General features: G+C 40.9%; 1 protein-coding gene across 1 annotated transcript in view; it reads left to right on the forward strand.

Moving 5' to 3' along the window:
• The window catches only part of LOC127912975 (membrane-associated guanylate kinase, WW and PDZ domain-containing protein 1-like), a 77,377-nt gene that overhangs the window by 11,032 nt on the left and 46,345 nt on the right, over positions 1-20,000 (forward strand). Inside the window, exon 2 of the mRNA XM_052484168.1 lies at positions 16,435-16,724. Within this exon, the coding sequence (XP_052340128.1) occupies positions 16,445-16,724 (280 nt within the window). The 5' untranslated portion in view covers positions 16,435-16,444. The remainder of the gene's footprint in view (positions 1-16,434; positions 16,725-20,000) is intronic.

Genomic DNA, 20,000 nt, shown 5'->3' on the forward strand with positions numbered 1-20,000 from the left:
CCAAACTATTTGATTTTGCCAATTATTTTAATGATTACTTCATTGGCAAAGTGGGCAAATTTAGACAGGAAATGAATAATGAAAGAAAAGCATTGTAAGTCTGCTAAATGACTTAAATGTAATGTAAATGTAAGTTTGAATGTTGTAAAGTTAGTGTGGGTTTTTGATGTTCAATAATGACAAACCTTCTGGCATCGACAACTTAGATGGAAAGCTACTGAGGATGGTAGCTGACTATAGCCACTCCTAGCTGTCATATCTTTAATCTGAGCCTAGAGGAAGGTGTTTGTCCTCAGGCCTGGAGGGAAGCCAAAGTAATTCCACTACCCAAGTGTGCTAAAGCGGCCTTTACTGGTTCTAATAGCAGACCTACTGTATCAGCTTGCTGCCAGCTCTTAGCTTGCTATGCACACACACACGCACGCACGCACGCACGCACACACACACACAAGTTAATGTTTTAAATCTAAATTGTCAAGTCTTTTGTCTGTAATGAGTTTTTCGTTATGTGTCGGACCCCAGTAAGACTAGCTGTCGCCGTTGGCGTCGGCTAACGGGGATCCTGATCAAATTAAAATATCTGATTGTTGTATTTGTCTTTGATAAGTCCTTACCAGGGGCTTAACTGTGGCTATGCAAATGGTCCTAGGTGTTATTAATATGGACTGGTCTACATTTTGGACAGCAAATTTAGATGTGGTTATGATATTACAGACTGCTTTTTTAAAATGATTAAATATTTAAAATAATCAAACATATAGATTGCTTATAATTAAATCTATTAAAAGCTCAAACCATGAGAACATGTTCAAGAGTACATGACATAAATCTACATCTATGGTGTGAGGTTGTTAACTTTACATAGCCTGAGATACAGTATAACTTTACATAGCCTGAGATACAGTATAACTTTACATAGCCTGAGATACAGTATAACTTTACATTACCTAAACTACAGTATAACTTTACAAACCTGAGATACAGTATAACTTTACATTACCTAAACTACAGAATAACTTTACATAGCCTGAGATACAGTATACCTTTACATTACCTAAACTACAGTATAACTTTACATAGCCTGAGATACAGTATAACTTTACATAGCCTGAGATACAGTATAACTTTACATAGCCTGAGATACAGTATAACTTTACATTACCTAAACTACAGTATAACTTTACAAACCTGAGATACAGTATAACTTTACATTACCTAAACTACAGTATAACTTTACATAGCCTGAGATACAGTATACCTTTACATTACCTAAACTACAGTATAACTTTACATAGCCTGAGATACAGTATAACTTTACATTACCTAAACTACAGTATAACTTTACATAGCCTGAGATACAGTATAACTTTACATTACCTAAACTACAGTATAACTTTACATAGCCTGAGATACAGTATAACTTTACATAGCCTGAGATACAGTATAACTTTACATAGCCTGAGATACAGTATAACTTTACATAGCCTGAGATACAGTATAACTTTACATTACCTAAACTACAGTTTAACTTTACATAGCCTGAGATACAGTATAACTTTACATAGCTTTAGATACAGTATAACTTTACATAGCCTGAGATACAGTATAACTTTACATTACCTAAACTACAGTTTAACTTTACATAGCCTGAGATACAGTATAACTTTACATAGCTTTAGATACAGTATAACTTTACATAACCTGAGATACAGTATAACTTTACATTACCTAAACTACAGTATAACTTTACATAGCCTTAGATACAGTATAACTTTACATAGCCTGAGATACAGTATAACTTTACATTACCTAAACTACAGTATAACTTTACATAGCCTGAGATACAGTATAACTTTACATTACCTAAACTACAGAATAACTTTACATAGCCTGAGATACAGTATACCTTTACATAGCCTGAACTACAGTATAACTTTACATAGCCTGAGATACAGTATAACTTTACATAGCCTGAGATACAGTATAACTTTACATAGCCTTAGATACAGTATAACTTTACATAGCCTGAGATACAGTATAACTTTACATAGCCTGAGATACAGTATAACTTTACATAGCCTGAACTACAGTATAACTTTACATAGCCTGAGATACAGTATAACTTTACATAGCCTGAGATACAGTATAACTTTACATAGCCTGAGATACAGTATAACTTTACATAGCCTGAGATACAGTATAACTTTACATAGCCTGAACTACAGTATAACTTTACATAGCCTGAGATACAGTATACCTTTACATAGCCTGAGATACAGTATAACTTTACATAGCCTGAGATACAGTATAACTTTACATTACCTAAACTACAGTATAACTTTACATAACCTGAGATACAGTATAACTTTACATTACCTAAACTACAGTATAACTTTACATAGCCTGAGATACAGTATAACTTTACATAGCCTGAGATACAGTATAACTTTACATAGCCTGAGATACAGTATAACTTTACATAGCCTGAGATACAGTATAACTTTACATAGCCTGAGATACAGTATAACTTTACATAGCCTGAGATACAGTATAACTTTACATAACCTGAGATACAGTATAACTTTACATTACCTAAACTACAGTATAACTTTACATAGCCTGAGATACAGTATAACTTTACATAGCCTGAGATACAGTATAACTTTACATAGCCTGAGATACAGTATAACTTTACATAGCCTGAGATACAGTATAACTTTACATAGCCTGAGATACAGTATAACTTTACATAACCTGAGATACAGTATAACTTTACATTACCTAAACTACAGTATAACTTTACATAGCCTGAGATACAGTATAACTTTACATAGCCTGAGATACAGTATAACTTTACATTACCTAAACTACAGTATAACTTTACATAGCCTGAGATACAGTATACCTTTACATTACCTAAACTACAGAATAACTTTACATAGCCTGAGATACAGTATAACTTTACATAGCCTGAGATACAGTATAACTTTACATTACCTAAACTACAGTATAACTTTACATAGCCTGAGATACAGTATAACTTTACATTACCTAAACTACAGTATAACTTTACATAGCCTGAGATACAGTATACCTTTACATTACCTAAACTACAGAATAACTTTACATAGCCTGAGATACAGTATAACTTTACATAGCCTGAGATACAGTATAACTTTACATAGCCTGAGATACAGTATAACTTTAGATAGCCTGAGTATAAACCTTGTTTTTTTTCTCAGCAGCCTGGAACTGAGTTGTCGTCTCTTCCCTCTAGTCTCAATCCCCACGTGTATTAATGTGTAGTAGTGGTGTTTTATTATTGAGTTGAACACGGCTGCTGTCTAGCCAGTCCTCACCACGTGCTCCTCACAGCGTAATGTTGCACACTTGCTCTTCTCTGAAAGGGAGAACCACAACCATTTGGTCTATGACAGAGAACCACAATAATTTGGTCTATGACAGAGAACCACAACCATTTGGTCTATGACAGAGAACCACAACCATTTGGTCTATGACAGGGAGAACCACAACCATTTGGTCTATGACAGGAAGAACCACAACCATTATGACCTATGACAGGGAGAACCACAACCATTATAATCTATGACAGAGAACCACGACCATTATGATCTATGACAGGGAGAAGCACAACCATTATGATCTATGACAGGGAGAACCACAACCATTTGGTCTATGACAGAGAACCACAACCATTATTTACATTTACATTTAAGTCATTTAGCAGACGCTCTTATCCAGAGCGACTTACAAATTATGATCTATGACAGGGAGAACCACAACCATTTGGTCTATGGCAGAGAACCACAACCATTATGATCTATGACAGGGAGAACCACAACCATTATGATCTACGACAGAGAACCACAACCATTATGATCTATGACACGGAGAACCACAACCATTATGATCTATGACAGGGAGAACCACAACCATTATGGTCTATGACAGGGAGAACCACAACCATTATGGTCTATGACAGCGAGAACCACAACCATTATGGTCTATGACAGGGAGAACCACAACCATTATGGTCTATGAAAGGGAGAACCACAACCATTATGGTCTATGACAGCGAGAACCACAACCATTATGGCCTATGACAGCGAGAACCACAACCATTATGGTCTATGACAGCGAGAACCACAACCATTATGATCTATGACAGAGAACCACAACCATTATGATCTATGACAGAGAACCACAACCATTATGATCTATGACAGAGAACCACAACCATTATGATCTATGACAGAGAACTACAACTGTTATGGTCTATGACAGCGAGAACCACAACCATTATGGTCTATGATAGGGAGAACCACAACCATTATGGTCTATGACAGGGAGAACCACAACCATTATGGTCTATGACAGGAAGAACCACAACCATTATGGTCTATGACAGGGAGAACCACAACCATTATGGTCTATGACAGGGAGAACCTCAACCATTTGGTCTATGACAGCGAGAAGCACAACCATTATGGTCTATGACAGGGAGAACCACAAACATTATGGTCTATGACAGGGAGAACCACAACCATTATGGTCTATGACAGGAAGAACCAAAACCATTATGGTCTATGACAGGGAGAACCACAACCATTATGGTCTATGACAGGGAGAACCACAACCATTATGATCTATGACAGGGAGAACCACAAACATTATGGTCTATCACAGCGAGAACCACAACCATTATGGTCTATGACAGCAAGAACCACAACCATTATGGCCTATAACAGCGAGAACCACAACCATTATGGTCTATGACAGGGAGAACCACAACCATTATGATCTATGACAGAGAACCACAACCATTATGATCTATGACAGAGAACCACAACCATTATGATCTATGACAGAGAACTACAACTGTTATGGTCTATGACAGCGAGAACCACAACCATTATGGTCTATGACAGGGAGAACCACAACCATTATGGTCTATGACAGGAAGAACCACAACCATTATGGTCTATGACAGGGAGAACCACAACCATTATGGTCTATGACAGGGAGAACCTCAACCATTTGGTCTATGACAGCGAGAAGCACAACCATTATGGTCTATGACAGGGAGAACCACAACCATTATGGTCTATGACAGGGAGAACCACAACCATTATGGTCTATGACAGGAAGAACCACAACCATTATGGTCTATGACAGGGAGAACCACAACCATTATGATCTATGACAGGGAGAACCACAACCATTATGGTCTATGACAGCGAGAACCACAACCATTATGGTCTATGACAGCGAGAACCACAACCATTATGGCCTATGACAGCGAGAACCACAACCATTATGGTCTATGACAGGGAGAACCACAACCATTATGGTCTATGACAGGGAGAACCACAAACATTATGGTCTATCACAGCGAGAACCACAACCATTATGGTCTATGACAGCGAGAACCACAACCATTATGGTCTATGACAGCGAGAACCACAACCATTATGGTCTATGACAGCGAGAACCACAACCATTATGGTCTATGACAGGGAGAACCACAACCATTATGGTCTATCACAGCGAGAACCACAACCATTATGGTCTATGACAGCGAGAACCACAACCATTATGGTCTATGACAGTTAAGGGAAAATATAAATGTCACACTATGAAAAATTAGTTTGGGTCGTTGAAAATGCGGCTGTGAGGTTCCTGACCATTTTGGCTGCGTCAAGTACAGTTAAGGAAGATCTAGGTTATGTAATGAACGATGGTCTACTATATAGCATCTCCTGGTCTCTAGTATCCTAACTGCAGAGATACCACTAACTGCAGAGATACCACTAGTCTAGCATCCTAACTGCAGAGATACCACTAGTCTAACATCCTAACTGCAGAGATACCACTAGTCCAGCATCCTAACTGCAGAGATACCACTAGTCTAGCATCCTAACTGCAGAGATACCACTAGTCCAGCATCCTAACTGCAGAGATACCACTAGTCTAGCATCCTAACTGCAGAGATACCACTAGTCTAGCATCCTAACTGCAGAGATACCACTAGTCCAGCATCCTAACTGCAGAGATACCACTAGTCTAGCATCCTAACTGCAGAGATACCACTAGTCTAGCATCCTAACTGCAGAGATACCACTAACTGCAGAGATACCACTAGTCTAGCATCCTAACTGCAGAGATACCACTAACTGCAGAGATACCACTAGTCTAGCATCCTAACTGCAGAGATACCACTAGTCTAGCATCCTAACTGCAGAGATACCACTAGTCTAGCATCCTAACTGCAGAGATACCACTAGTCTAGCATCCTAACTGCAGAGATACCACTAACTGCAGAGATACCACTAGTCTAGCATCCTAACTGCAGAGATACCACTAGTCTAGCATCCTAACTGCAGAGATACCACTAACTGCAGAGATACCACTAGTCTAGCATCCTAACTGCAGAGATACCCAGTCTAGCATCTAACTGCATCACTAACTGCAGAGATACCACTAGTCTAGCATCCTAACTGCAGAGATACCACTAGTCTAGCACTAACTGCAGAGATACCACTAACTGCAGAGATACCAAGTCTAGCATCCTAACAGCAGAGATACCACTAGTCTAGCATCCTAACAGCAGAGATACCACTAGTCTAGCATCCTAACTGCAGAGATCCCACTAGTCTAGCATCCTAACAGCAGAGATACCACTAGTCTAGCATCCTAACAGCAGAGATACCACTAGTCTAGCATCCTAACTGCAGAGATACCACTAGTCTAGCATCCTAACAGCAGAGATATCACTAGTCTAGCATCCTAACTGCAGAGATACCACTAGTCTAGCATCCTAACTGCAGAGATACCACTAGTCTAGCATCCTAACAGCAGATATACCACTAACTGCAGAGATACCACTAGTCTAGCATCCTAACAGCAGAGATACCACTAGTCTAGCATCCTAACTGCAGAGATACCACTAGTCTAGCATCCTAACAGCAGAGATACCACTAGTCTAGCATCCTAACTGCAGAGATACCACTAACAGCAGAGATACCACTAACTGCAGAGATACCACTAGTCTAGCATCCTAACTGCAGAGATACCACTAGTCTAGCATCCTAACTGCAGAGATACCACTAGTCTAGCATCCTAACTGCAGAGATACCACTAGTCTAGCATCCTAACAGCAGAGATACCACTAGTCTAGCATCCTAACTGCAGAGATACCACTAGTCTAGCATCCTAACAGCAGAGATACCACTAGTCTAGCATCCTAACTGCAGAGATACCACTAGTCTAGCATCCTAACTGCAGAGATACCACTAGTCTAGCATCCTAACTGCAGAGATACCACTAGTCTAGCATCCTAACTGCAGAGATACCACTAGTCTAGCATCCTAACTGCAGAGATACCACTAGTCTAGCATTCTAACTGCAGAGATACCACTAGTCTAGCATCCTAACTGCAGAGATAGTCTAGCATCCTAACTGCAGAGATACCACTAACTGGAGAGATACCACTAACTGCATCACTAACTGCAGAGATACCACTAGTCTAGCATCCTAACTGCAGAGATACCACTAGTCTAGCATCCTAACTGCAGAGATACCACTAGTCTAGCATCCTAACTGCAGAGATACCACTAGTCTAGCATCCTAACAGCAGAGATACCACTAGTCTAGCATCCTAACTGCAGATACCACTAGTCTTATCCTAACTGCTGAGATACCACTAGTCATCCTAACTGCAGAGATACCACTAGTCTAGCATCCTAACTGCAGAGTGGCATCCTAACTGCAGAGATACCACTAGTCTAGCATCCTAACTGCAGAGCGCCACTGCTCTACCAACTGAGCTAACAGAGAACCACTAGTCTAGCATCCTAACTGCAGAGATACCACTAGTCTAGCATCCTAACAGCAGAGATACCACTAGTCTAGCATCCTAACTGCAGAGATACCACTAACTAGATACCACTAGTCTAGCCTAACTGCAGAGATACCACTAGTCTAGCATCCTAACTGCAGAGATACCACTAGTCTAGCATCACTAACTGCAGAGATACCCACTAGTCTAGCATCCTAACTGCAGAGATACCACTAGTCTAGCATCCTAACTGCAGAGATACCACTAGTCTAGCATCCTAACTGCAGAGATACCACTAGTCTAGCATCCTAACAGCAGAGATACCACTAGTCTAGCATCCTAACTGCAGAGATACCACTAAGCTAACTGCAGAGATACCATACTAGCATCCTAACTGCAGAGATACCACTAAGTCTAGCATTCTAACTGCAGAGATACCACTAGTCTAGCATCCTAACTGCAGAGATACCACTAGTCTAGCATCCTAACTGCAGAGATACCACTAGTCTAGCATCCTAACTGCAGAGATACCACTAGTCTAGCATCCTAACAGCAGAGATACCACTAGTCTAGCATCCTAACTGCAGAGATACCACTAGTCTAGCATCCTAACTGCTGAGATACCACTAGGGCATCCTAACTGCAGAGATACCACTAGTCTAGCATCCTAACTGCAGAGATACCACTTGTCTAGCATCCTAACTGCAGAGATACCACTAGTCTAGCATCCTAACTGCAGAGATACCACTAACTGCAGAGATACCACTAGTCTAGCATCTTAACTGCAGAGATACCACTAGTCTAGCATCCTAACAGCAGAGATACCACTAGTCTAGCATCCTAACAGCAGAGATACCACTAGTCTAGCATCCTAACTGCAGAGATACCACTAACTGCAGAGATACCACTAGTCTAGCATCCTAACTGCAGAGATACCACTAGTCTAGCATCCTAACTGCAGAGATACCACTAACAGCAGATATACCACTAACTGCAGAGATACCACTAGTCTAGCATCCTAACTGCAGAGATACCACTTGTCTAGCATCCTAACTGCAGAGATACCACTAGTCTAGCATCCTAACTGCAGAGATACCACTAGTCTAGCATCCTAACTGCAGAGATACCACTAGTCTAGCATCCTAACAGCAGAGATACCACTAGTCTAGCATCCTAACTGCAGAGATACCACTAGTCTAGCATCCTAACTGCAGAGATACCACTAGTCTAGCATCCTAACTGCAGAGATACCACTAGTCTAGCATCCTAACTGCAGAGATACCACTAAGTCTAGCATCTTAACTGCAGAGTTATCTACAGGATACAATTAGGTCATAATTCTAACCCATTTGCCTGGATGGCATTCTCTGACCCCCCAGACCCATCGGTCTGTCTGTCAGGCTTAGTCTGTGTCCAGGATTCTGTCCTTTGTGTTTAATCTCAGCTCTCACAACTGCTTCTCTGGGTCCTCTACCACTGCTGAACTAATGTAGCCTGCGCTAGCTAACTAACACCTTCATGTCAATGTCATGTCTGACTTGTTGCTTTGGTGTTTGTGTAAAATGTACATATGTTGAGTCTGTGAAAATAGAATCTCCTGATCATCATCATTTGTTTTGTATTCTATTGTTTTGTATTCTATTGTTTTGTATTCTATTGTTTTATAGTCTATTGTTTTGTATTCTATTGTTTTATATGCTATTGTTTTGTATTCTAATGTTTTATATTCTATTGTTTTGTATTCTATTGTTTTGTATTCTAATGTTTTATATTCTATTGTTTTTGTATTCTATTGTTTTATATTCTAAAGTTTTGTATTCTATTGTTTTGTATTCTATTGTTTTATATTCTAATGTTTTGTATTCTATTGTTTGTATTCTATTGTTTTATATTCTATAGTTTTGTATTCTATTGTTTGTGTTCTATTGTTTTGTATTCTATTGTTTTGTATTCTATTGTTTGTATTCTATAGTTTTGTATTCTATTGTTTTGTATTCTATTGTTTGTGTTCTATTGTTTTGTATTCTATTGTTTTGTATTCTATTGTTTTGTATTCTATAGTTTTGTATTCTATTGTTTTGTATTCTATTGTTTTGTATTCTATTGTTTTGTATTCTATTGTTTTGTATTCTATTGTTTTGTATTCTATTGTTTTGTATTATATTGTTTTGTATTCTATTGTTTTGTATTCTATTGTTTTGTATTCTATTGTTTTGTATTATATTGTTTTGTATTCTATTGTTTTGTATTCTATTGTTTTGTATTATATTGTCTTGTATTATATTGTTTTGTATTCTATTGTTTGTGTTCTATTGTTTTATATTCTATTGTTTTGTATTCTATTGTTTTGTATTCTATTGTTTTGTATTCTATTGTTTGTGTTATATTGTTTTATATTCTATTGTTTTGTATTCTATTGTTTTATATTCTATTGTTTTGTATTCTTCCACAATGAATACTTTGAAATAAGATGGAGATGAGCTGAGTGACACTAGTGAGGCAGACTAACAGACATACAGACAGACAGACTGACTAACAGAGAAACGGACGGACGGACGGACAGACAGAAACATACAGAGAGACAGATGTATTCTGGTGTTCTGGTTTATGTTTGTATTAGCAGCTATTAATAAGAATATAACAGTATCCACAGTACAGTATAGATGAATCTGAGAACTGGGAGTCAGTCTCAAATCGAACTGTACTCCCTATTTAGTGCACTAATTCTGACCAAGACCCTGGTAAAAAGTAAGGAAGGAAATCCTGTAGGATGCCATTTGGGATGCATGATAGGTCCTTTTATCTCTGATTGAAATGAGATAATCCACTTACAAGCAAGTCGCTCAGCGATCCAATCACATCTGCTTCAGCAGGACATGCGTATCGTACTGTGGTGCCGGTGCTGTGGGGAAGAATAGTTAGAGATATGTAGCCAGGCTCTAGATGAGTCACCAGGCTCTAAATATGTAGCCAGGCTCCAGATATGTAGCCAGGCTCTAGATATGTAGCCAGGCTCTAGATGAGTCACCAGGCTCTAGATATGTAGCCAGGCTCCAGATATGTAGCCAGGCTCTAGATATGTAGCCAGGCTCTAGACATGCAGCCAAGCTCCAGATATGTAGCCAGGCTCCAGATATGTAACCAGGCTCTAGACATGCAGCCAAGCTCCAGATATGTAGCCAGGCTCTAGATATATAGCCAGGCTCTAGATATGTAGCCAGGCTCTAGACATGCAGCCAAGCTCCAGATATGTAGCCAGGCTTTAGATGAGTCACCAGGCTCTAGATATGTAGCTAGGCTCTAGATATGTAGCCAGGCTCTAGATATGCAGCCAGGCTCTAGATGAGTCACCAGGCTCTAGATATGTAGCCAGGCTCTAGATGAGTCACCAGGCTCTAGATATGTAGCCAGGCTCTAGATGAGTCACCAGGCTCTAGATATGTAGCCAGGCTCTAGATATGTAGCCAAGCTCTAGATATGTAGCCAGGCTCTAGATGAGTCACCAGGCTCTAGATATGCAGCCAAGCTCTAGATATGTAGCCAAGCTCTAGATATGTAGCCAGGCTCTAGATGAGTCACCAGGCTCTAGATATGTAGCCAGGCTCAAGCTCTAGATGAGTCACCAGGCTCTAGATATGTAGCCAGGCTCTAGATATGTAGCCAGGCTCTAGATATGTAGCCAGGCTCTAGATAGTCAGCTCTAGATAGGCTCTAGATGAGTCACCAGGCTCTAGATATGTAGCCAGGCTCTAGATATGTAGCCAAGCTCTAGATATGTAGCCAGGCTCTAGATGAGTCACCTCTGACACCACTGTTCTTTTAGGATGACTGGTCCTCTGACACCACTTTCCTCTTTAGGATGACTGGTCCTCTGACACCACTGCTGTTTGCCTTTTTCTCCTATTAGAGAGAGAGAGAGAGAGAGAGAGAGAGAGAGAGAGAGAGAGAGAGAGAGAGAGAGAGAGAGAGAGAGAGAGAGAGAGAGAGAGAGAGAGAGAGAGAGAGGTTACTGACACTAGATGAGTCAAAATTCCTGGTCAGTAAGAATAGGGAGAAAGCCTGGCCTTTCAGGGCTATTGTCCCAGCCACAGATTAAGCCTTGTCCTAGAATAAAAAGCATAATCAATGAATCTCCATTGAAATTGCTTTTTAATCCAGGACTATTCTTAATCCGGGGATAGCCTAGAACACTCATGTAATAATAATAATAATATGCCATTTAGCAGACGCTTTTATCCAAAGCGACTTACAGTCATGTGTGCATACATTCTACGTATGGGTGGTCCCGGGAATCGAACCCACTACCCTGGCGTTACAAGCGCCATGCTCTACCAACTGAGCTACAGAAGGACCACTAGTTGTGTCCCTAGTTGAACCAAAGGATTGACCTTGATCTCATGAAGTAAAAAACTTTCCTTAAGTGTAGTAGTTTTCAGAGTGAATAATTGTATCAGTGGTATATCCATTGATGCCAAGGGAAGGCAGGCTTCCCAAAATCTTTTACCAATTTTTTTTATTTGACTTTTTTTTTCTAACTAGGCAAGTCAGTTAAGAACAAATTCTTATTTTCAATGACGACCTAGGAACAGTGGGTTTAACTGCCTTGTTCAGGGGCAGAACGACAAATCTGTACCTTGTCAGCTCGGGGATTTGAACTTGCAACCTTTCAGTTACTAGTCCAATGCTCTAACCACTAGGCTACCCTGCCGCCCCGTTTTTACCAATAGAAACATGAAAAAATACAATAATTTATCTTTCATCTCTCTGAGTTTCATAATTTCCCTTCAATTCGCAAGAGGTTGAATATATCTCACAGGAGAGAAAGCATCAGAGCGAGGGAAACAGCGCCCCTCTCTGTCTCTATGTGTAGGACATCTATCTGATGCTGTCTGGTCAAAACGAGTATGACATTGTTTCTGTCTGTAGCGTTGAAGGCGAGGGAAACCAACGAGGATCTGGCCTCCATTCATAACAAGCATTTCGCTACACTCGCAATAACATCTGCTAACCATGTGACCAATAACATCTGCTAACCATGTGACCAATAACATCTGCTAACCATGTGACCAATAACATCTGCTAACCATGTGACCAATAACATCTGCTAACCATGTGACCAATAACATCTGCTAACCATGTGACCAATAACATCTGCTAACCATGTGACCAATAACATCTGCTAACCATGTGACCAATAACATCTGCTAACCATGTGACCAATAACATCTGCTCACCATGTGACCAATAACATCTGCTAACCATGTGACCAATAACATCTGCTAACCATGTGACCAATAACATCTGCTAACCATGTGACCAATAACATCTGCTAACCATGTGACCAATACCATCTGCTTACCATGTGTATGTGACCAATAAGATTTGATTTGATTTTTTTTTTTTTTTTTTTTTTGGCCAATCAGCATCAAGCTCAACAACAACAAAAAATGTCAAGGGAATCCAGCTTGGATTTGGTGTCACTCAAATCTCATTGAGAGCGTCACGGACAGTAACTCTGGAATTGTTCAAATTGGACTTGTGGTTTTACTTAATTCTCCGTACTGGCCAATGATTACAACTGAGATTCTGATCCAACCATTAATTCAGGCATTGTTGTGCCCCTGGCCTGAGAGGGTGGAAGCTAAATATGTAGCTCGATGTGGAAGGCTAATGTTAACCTCTACAGGATTGGTGTCGGTTGAGCTAACGTGCGCTAATGTGATTAGCATAACGTTGTAAGTAAACAAAAACATTTCCCAGGACATAGACATATCTGATATGGGCAGAAAGCTTAAATTCTTGTTACTCTAATTACACCGTCCAATGTACAGTAGCTGTCTGATTTAGAGTAGCTATTACAGTGAAATAATACCATGCTATTGTTTGAGGAGAGTGCACAGTTATGAACTTGAAAATCTATCAATAAATCAATTAGGCACATTTGGGCAGACTTGATACACCCTTTTGAACAGTAATGCAATGGTTCAATGGATCAGTCTAAAACGTTGCACGTACACTGCTGCCATCTAGTGGTCAACATCTAAATTATGCCTAACCTGGAATAATACATTATGGCCTTTCTCTTGCATTTCAAAGATGATGGAACAAAAATAAAAATATATATTTTGTGTATTTATCTTTTACCAGATCTAATGTGTTATATTCTCCACAATAACATAACAGTAATGAGGCTTTATACAGGGGGTACCAGTACAGAGTCAATGTGGAGGCTATATACAGGGAGTACTGGTACAGAGTCAATGTGGAGGCTATATACAGGGGGTACCGGTACAGAGTCAATGTGGAGGCTATATACAGGGGGTACTGGTACAGAGTCAATGTGGAGGCTATATACAGGGGGTACCGGTACAGAGTCAATGTGGAGGCTATATACAGGGGGTACCAGTACAGAGTCAATGTGGAGACTATATACAGGGGTACTGGTACAGAGTCAATGTGGAGGCTAAATACATGGGGTACCAGTACAGAGTCAATGTGGAGGCTATATACAGGGGTACCAGTACAGAGTCAATGTGGAGGCTATATACAGGGGTACCAGTACAGAGTCAATGTGGAGGCTATATACAGGGGTACCAGTACAGAGTCAATGTGGAGGCTATATACAGGGGGTACTGGTACAGAGTCAATGTGGAGGCTAAATACATGGGGTACCAGTACAGAGTCAATGTGGAGGCTATATACAGGGGTACCAGTACAGAGTCAATGTGGAGGCTATATACAGGGGTACCAGTACAGAGTCAATGTGGAGGCTATATACAGGGGTACCAGTACAGAGTCAATGTGGAGGCTATATACAGGGGTACCAGTACAGAGTCAATGTGGAGGCTATATACAGGGGGTACCAGTACAGAGTCAATGTGGAGGCTATATACAGGGGTACCAGTACAGAGTCAATGTGGAGGCTATATACAGGGGTACTGGTACAGAGTCAATGTGGAGGCTATATACAGGGGTACCAGTACAGAGTCAATGTGGAGGCTATATACAGGGGGTACTGGTACGAGTCAATGTGGAGGCTATATACAGGGGTACCAGTACAGAGTCAATGTGGAGGCTATATACAGGGGGGTACGGGTACCGAGTCAATGTGGAGGCTATATACAGGGGGTACGGGTACAGAGTCAATGTGGAGGCTATATACAGGGGGTACCGGTACAGAGTCAATGTGGAGGCTATATACAGGGGGTACCAGTACAGAGTCAATGTGGAGGCTATATACAAGGGGTACCTGTACAGAGTCAATGTGGAGACTATATACAGGGGGTACCTGTACAGAGTCAATGTGGAGGCTATATACAGGGGGTACCAGTACAGAGTCAATGTGGAGGCTATATACAGGGGGTACCAGTACCGAGTCAGTGTTTGGGGGTACAGGTAGTTGAGGTAATTGGTACTCAATCAGTCATAGGTTGTCATTGCTTCTTAGCTCCAGAGACACGGACCGATTATTGCTCCTACTGTTATTTTGTCATTTGTAATTTTACTGTATTTAAATAGTGTATTCATCATTCAACACCTTGCATACCTTCATCCATATTTAATTCAGTTTTCTTATTCCTGTTTGTCTACCAATTTAGCTCCTGCTGTGTTGAGCCCATCTGCTATGTGACATGAATTAGGCACAGCCCCGTCATTCAGTATCGTGCCGTGTCTTTGTCCAGGGGGGAACTGACAAAACTATTCTGAATATGTAAACTTGCAACTCAGCGAGAGGTTCGATGCAGCTGTGTTTACATGTTCAATGATGGCTGATTAGATTGGGTGGATGGTCACCCACTGATAATGGATGTTTGTTGGCAAGGTCTGTTTTCATGGGTCTGTTTTCATGGGTCTGTTTTCATGGGTCTGTTTTCATGGGTCTGTTGTCATGGGTCTGTTGTCATGGGTCTGTTTTCATGGGTCTGTTTTCATGGGTCTGTTTTCATGGGTCTGTTTTCACGGGTCTGTTTTCATGGGTCTGTTTTCATGGGTCTGTTTTCATGGGTCTGTTTTCATGGGTCTGTTGTCATGGGTCTGTTGTCATGGGTCTGTTGTCATGGGTCTGTTTTCATGTGTCTGTTTTCACGGGTCTGTTTTCATGGGTCTGTTTTCACGGTTCTGTTTTCATGGTTCTGTTTTCATGGGTCTGTTTTCATGGGTCTGTTTTCATGGGTCTGTTTTCATGGTTCTGTTTTCACGGTTCTGTTTTCATGGGTCTGTTTTCATGGGTCTGTTTTCATGGGTCTGTTTTCACTGTTCTGTTTTCATGGTTCTGTTTTCATGGGTCTGTTTTCACGGTTCTGTTTTCATGGGTCTGTTTTCACGGTTCTGTTTTCATGGGTCTGTTTTCATGGGTCTGTTTTTATGGTTCTATTTTCATGAGTCTGTTTTCATGAGTCTGTTTTCATGGGTCTGTTTTCATGGTTCTGTTTTCCCCACTCGTGTGCCGTTGTTACCATCCCTGTGGCCTGTGCTATTCGGTTCCAGCTCTACTTCCATGTCTAAGGCCACAGCTCCCTGTGCTATCTTTTGTACGATGTATTGACCATCTCTGTGCTGTCTTGTGTCTCTTCCAGGTCTGCCACAATGTCTAAGGCCACAGTGAACAAGCTGCACTGGCGTTCCAAGGTGCAGGAGAGTTTTGTTCCCCTGGGGGGTGGGTCTGGGGAGCTAGGTGTGGCCATCGGGGGCGGGGCTGACTACGGAGAGTTCCCATTCGTCACAGCAGCACCGGGAGGCGGGGCCACAGTGGGTGACGTCATACTGGAGATCGGGGGTACGCCCGTCCTGGGCATGACACTAGGAGACGTGAGAGGGGTCCTCAACTCATGCCCCCATCCCATACGCATTAAAACTGTCTCGCCAGGTACCCCCCCCCCACACACACACACCCCACACACACACACACACACACACACACACACACACACACACACACACACACACACACACACACACACACACACACACCAACCGGGAACTAGACAAAACCTCCAGGGGACCACGACACAACGTTCTGACCATTTTAGTGGACCACTTCGTCCTAACCACTTATTTTCGTTTGCAGGGTAGTAAAATGAAAGTCCTGAGGACTAGTAAAATGAAAGTCCTGAGGACTAGTAAAATGAAAGTCCTGAGGACTAGTAAAATGAAAGTCCTGAGGACTAGTAAAATGAAATTCCTGAGGACTAGTAAAATGAAAGTCCTGAGGACTAGTAAAATGAAAGTCCTGAGGACTAGTAAAATGAAAGTCCTGAGGACTAGTAAAATGAAAGTCCCGAGGACTAGTAAAATGAAAGTCCTGAGGACTAGTAAAATGAAAGTCCTGAGGACTAGTAAAATGAAAGTCCTGAGGACTAGTAAAATGAAAGTCCTGAGGACTAGTAAAATGAAAGTCCTGAGGACTAGTAAAATGAAAGTCCTGAGGACTAGTAAAATGAAAGTCCTGAGGACTAGTAAAATGAAAGTCCCGAGGACTAGTAAAATGAAAGTCCTGAGGACTAGTAAAATGAAAGTCCTGAGGACTAGTAAAATGAAAGTCCTGAGGACTAGTAAAATGAAAGTCCCGAGGACTAGTAAAATGAAAGTCCCGAGGACTAGTAAAATGAAAGTCCTGAGGACTAGTAAAATGAAAGTCCTGAGGACTAGTAAAATGAAAGTCCTGAGGACTAGTAAAATGAAAGTCCAGAGGACTAGTAAAATGAAAGTCCTGAGGACTAGTAAAATGAAAGTCCTGAGGACTAGTAAAATGAAAGTCCTGAGGAATAGTAAAATGAAAGTCCTGAGGACTAGTAAAATGAAAGTCCTGAGGACTAGTAAAATGAAAGTCCTGAGGACTAGTAAAATGAAAGTCCTGAGGACTAGTAAAATGAAAGTCCTGAGGACTAGTAAAATGAAAGTCCTGAGGACTAGTAAAATGAAAGTCCTGAGGACTAGTAAAATGAAAGTCCTGAGGACTAGTAAAATGAAAGTCCTGAGGACTAGTAAAATGAAAGTCCAGAGGACTAGTAAAAGGAAAGTCCTGAGGACTAGTAAAATGAAAGTCCTGAGGACGTCCTGGGGCCTCATAAACTGTGCATGCCCCAAAAAATGTGCGTCCAACACTTTTCATGCAAAAGTTGGTATTTATAAAAAATATAGCTAACTTCATGTGAAATGTAACTCCATATGTAAAAGTAGCTACTAGGTAAAGGACAATTCCAATAAGTCAGTCAATTCAGGAAGTAAACTGAAATTACAATTTACAATTTTTTATTTTTAATGACTTCTCAATAAACCGAAAAGGGGAAGCTATTTATTTCAAACTTTATTCAATCCCTTTTTTCTTTCTACAAATGTTTAATTCAGATTGACCCTAAACCTGACTTCAATTCAGATTGACCCTAAACCTGCTAGCTTCTAGCCTCTGACTTCAATTCAGATTGACCCTAAACCTGCTAGCTTCTAGCCTCTGACTTCAATTCAGATTGACCCTAAACCTGCTAGATTCTAGCCTCTGACTTCAATTCAGATTCACCTTAAACCTGCTAGCTTCTAGCCTACCGTCCAGCCTGTGTAGTGAGTCGCCTGTCCTGTACCCATCACTATTTGAAATCATTCCAACTACGTTGAGCATTTGCTCTAGTTCGCCTGGAGTGCCAGATGTGCAGGGTTTACAGTTGTTATTGGTAAATTAATCCAGGCAAGCTCAATCAAGCACAGATAAAGTAATTGAAATCATCTGAACCCAGGACTGGTACTGTCTACCTCTACTTGTCCTACTCTCTACTGCTAATGTCTACCTCTACTTGTCCTACTGTCTTCTTCTACTGCTACTGTCTACTGCTACTGTCTACTTCTACTTGTCCTACTGTCTACTGCTAATGTCTACCTCTACTTGTCCTACTGTCTTCTTCTACTGCTACTGTCTACTGCTACTGTCTACTTCTACTTGTCCTACTGTCTACTGCTAATGTCTACCTCTACTTGTCCTACTGTCTTCTTCTACTGCTACTGTCTACTGCTACTGTCTACTTCTACTTGTCCTACTGTCTACTGCTACTGGTCCTACTGTCTACTGCAACTTGTCCTACTTTCTACTGCTTTACTTTCACTTGTCCCACTGTCTACTTCTACTGCTACTGTCTACTTCTACTTGTCATACTGTCTACTGCTACTGTCTACTTCTACTTGTCCTACTATAACTTGTCCTACTTTCTACCGCTTTACTGTCACTGGTCTTACTTTCTACCGCTCTACAGCCACTTGTCCTAATGGCTACTGCTCTACTGCAACTTGTCCTACTTCTACTGCTCTATTGGCACTTGTCCTACTTTCTACTGCCTTACCTTCACTTGTCCTACTCTCTACTGCTCTAAAATCACTTGTCTTACTTTCTACTGCTCTATTGGCACTTGTCCTACTTTCCACTGCTGTACTGTCTCTTGTCCTACTGTCTACTGCTTTACTGTCACGTGTCCTACTTTCTACTGCTCTACTTACACTTGTCCTAATGTCTACTGTCACTGGTGCTACTGTCTACTGTTTTACCCACACTTGTTCTACATTCTACTGCTCTATTGTCACCTATCCTACATTCTACTGCTCTACAGTCACTTGTCCTACATTCTACTGCTCTATTTCACTTGTCCTACTGTCTACTGATTTACTGTCACTTGTCCTGCTCTCTACTGCTCTAAAGACACTTGTCCTACTTTCTACTGCTCTAAAGACACTTGTCCTACTGTCTACTGCTCTACTGTTACTTGTGCTACTGTATACTGCTCTATTGTCACTTGTCCTACTTTCTACTGCTCTACAGGTACTTGTCCTAATGTCTACTGTCACTTGTCCTGCTGTCCACTGCTTTCCTTTACTTGTCCTAATGTCCTACTGTCTACTGCTTTACTGTCACTTGTCCTACTTTCTACTGCTCTAAAGCCACTTGTCCTGCTGTCCACTGCATTCCTTCACTTGTCCTAATGTCTACTGCTCTACTGTCACTTGTCCTAATGTCTACTGATTTACTGTTACTTGTCCTACTGTCTACTGTGACAATAGAGCAGTAGACAGTAGGGCAAGTGACATTAAAGCAGTAGACAGTAGGACAAGTGACAGTAGAGCAGTAGACATTAGGACAAGTGAAGGAAAGCAGTATGACAAG

Source organism: Oncorhynchus keta, chromosome 28 (assembly GCF_023373465.1).
Source record: "Oncorhynchus keta strain PuntledgeMale-10-30-2019 chromosome 28, Oket_V2, whole genome shotgun sequence".
NCBI lineage: Eukaryota > Metazoa > Chordata > Actinopteri > Salmoniformes > Salmonidae > Oncorhynchus > Oncorhynchus keta.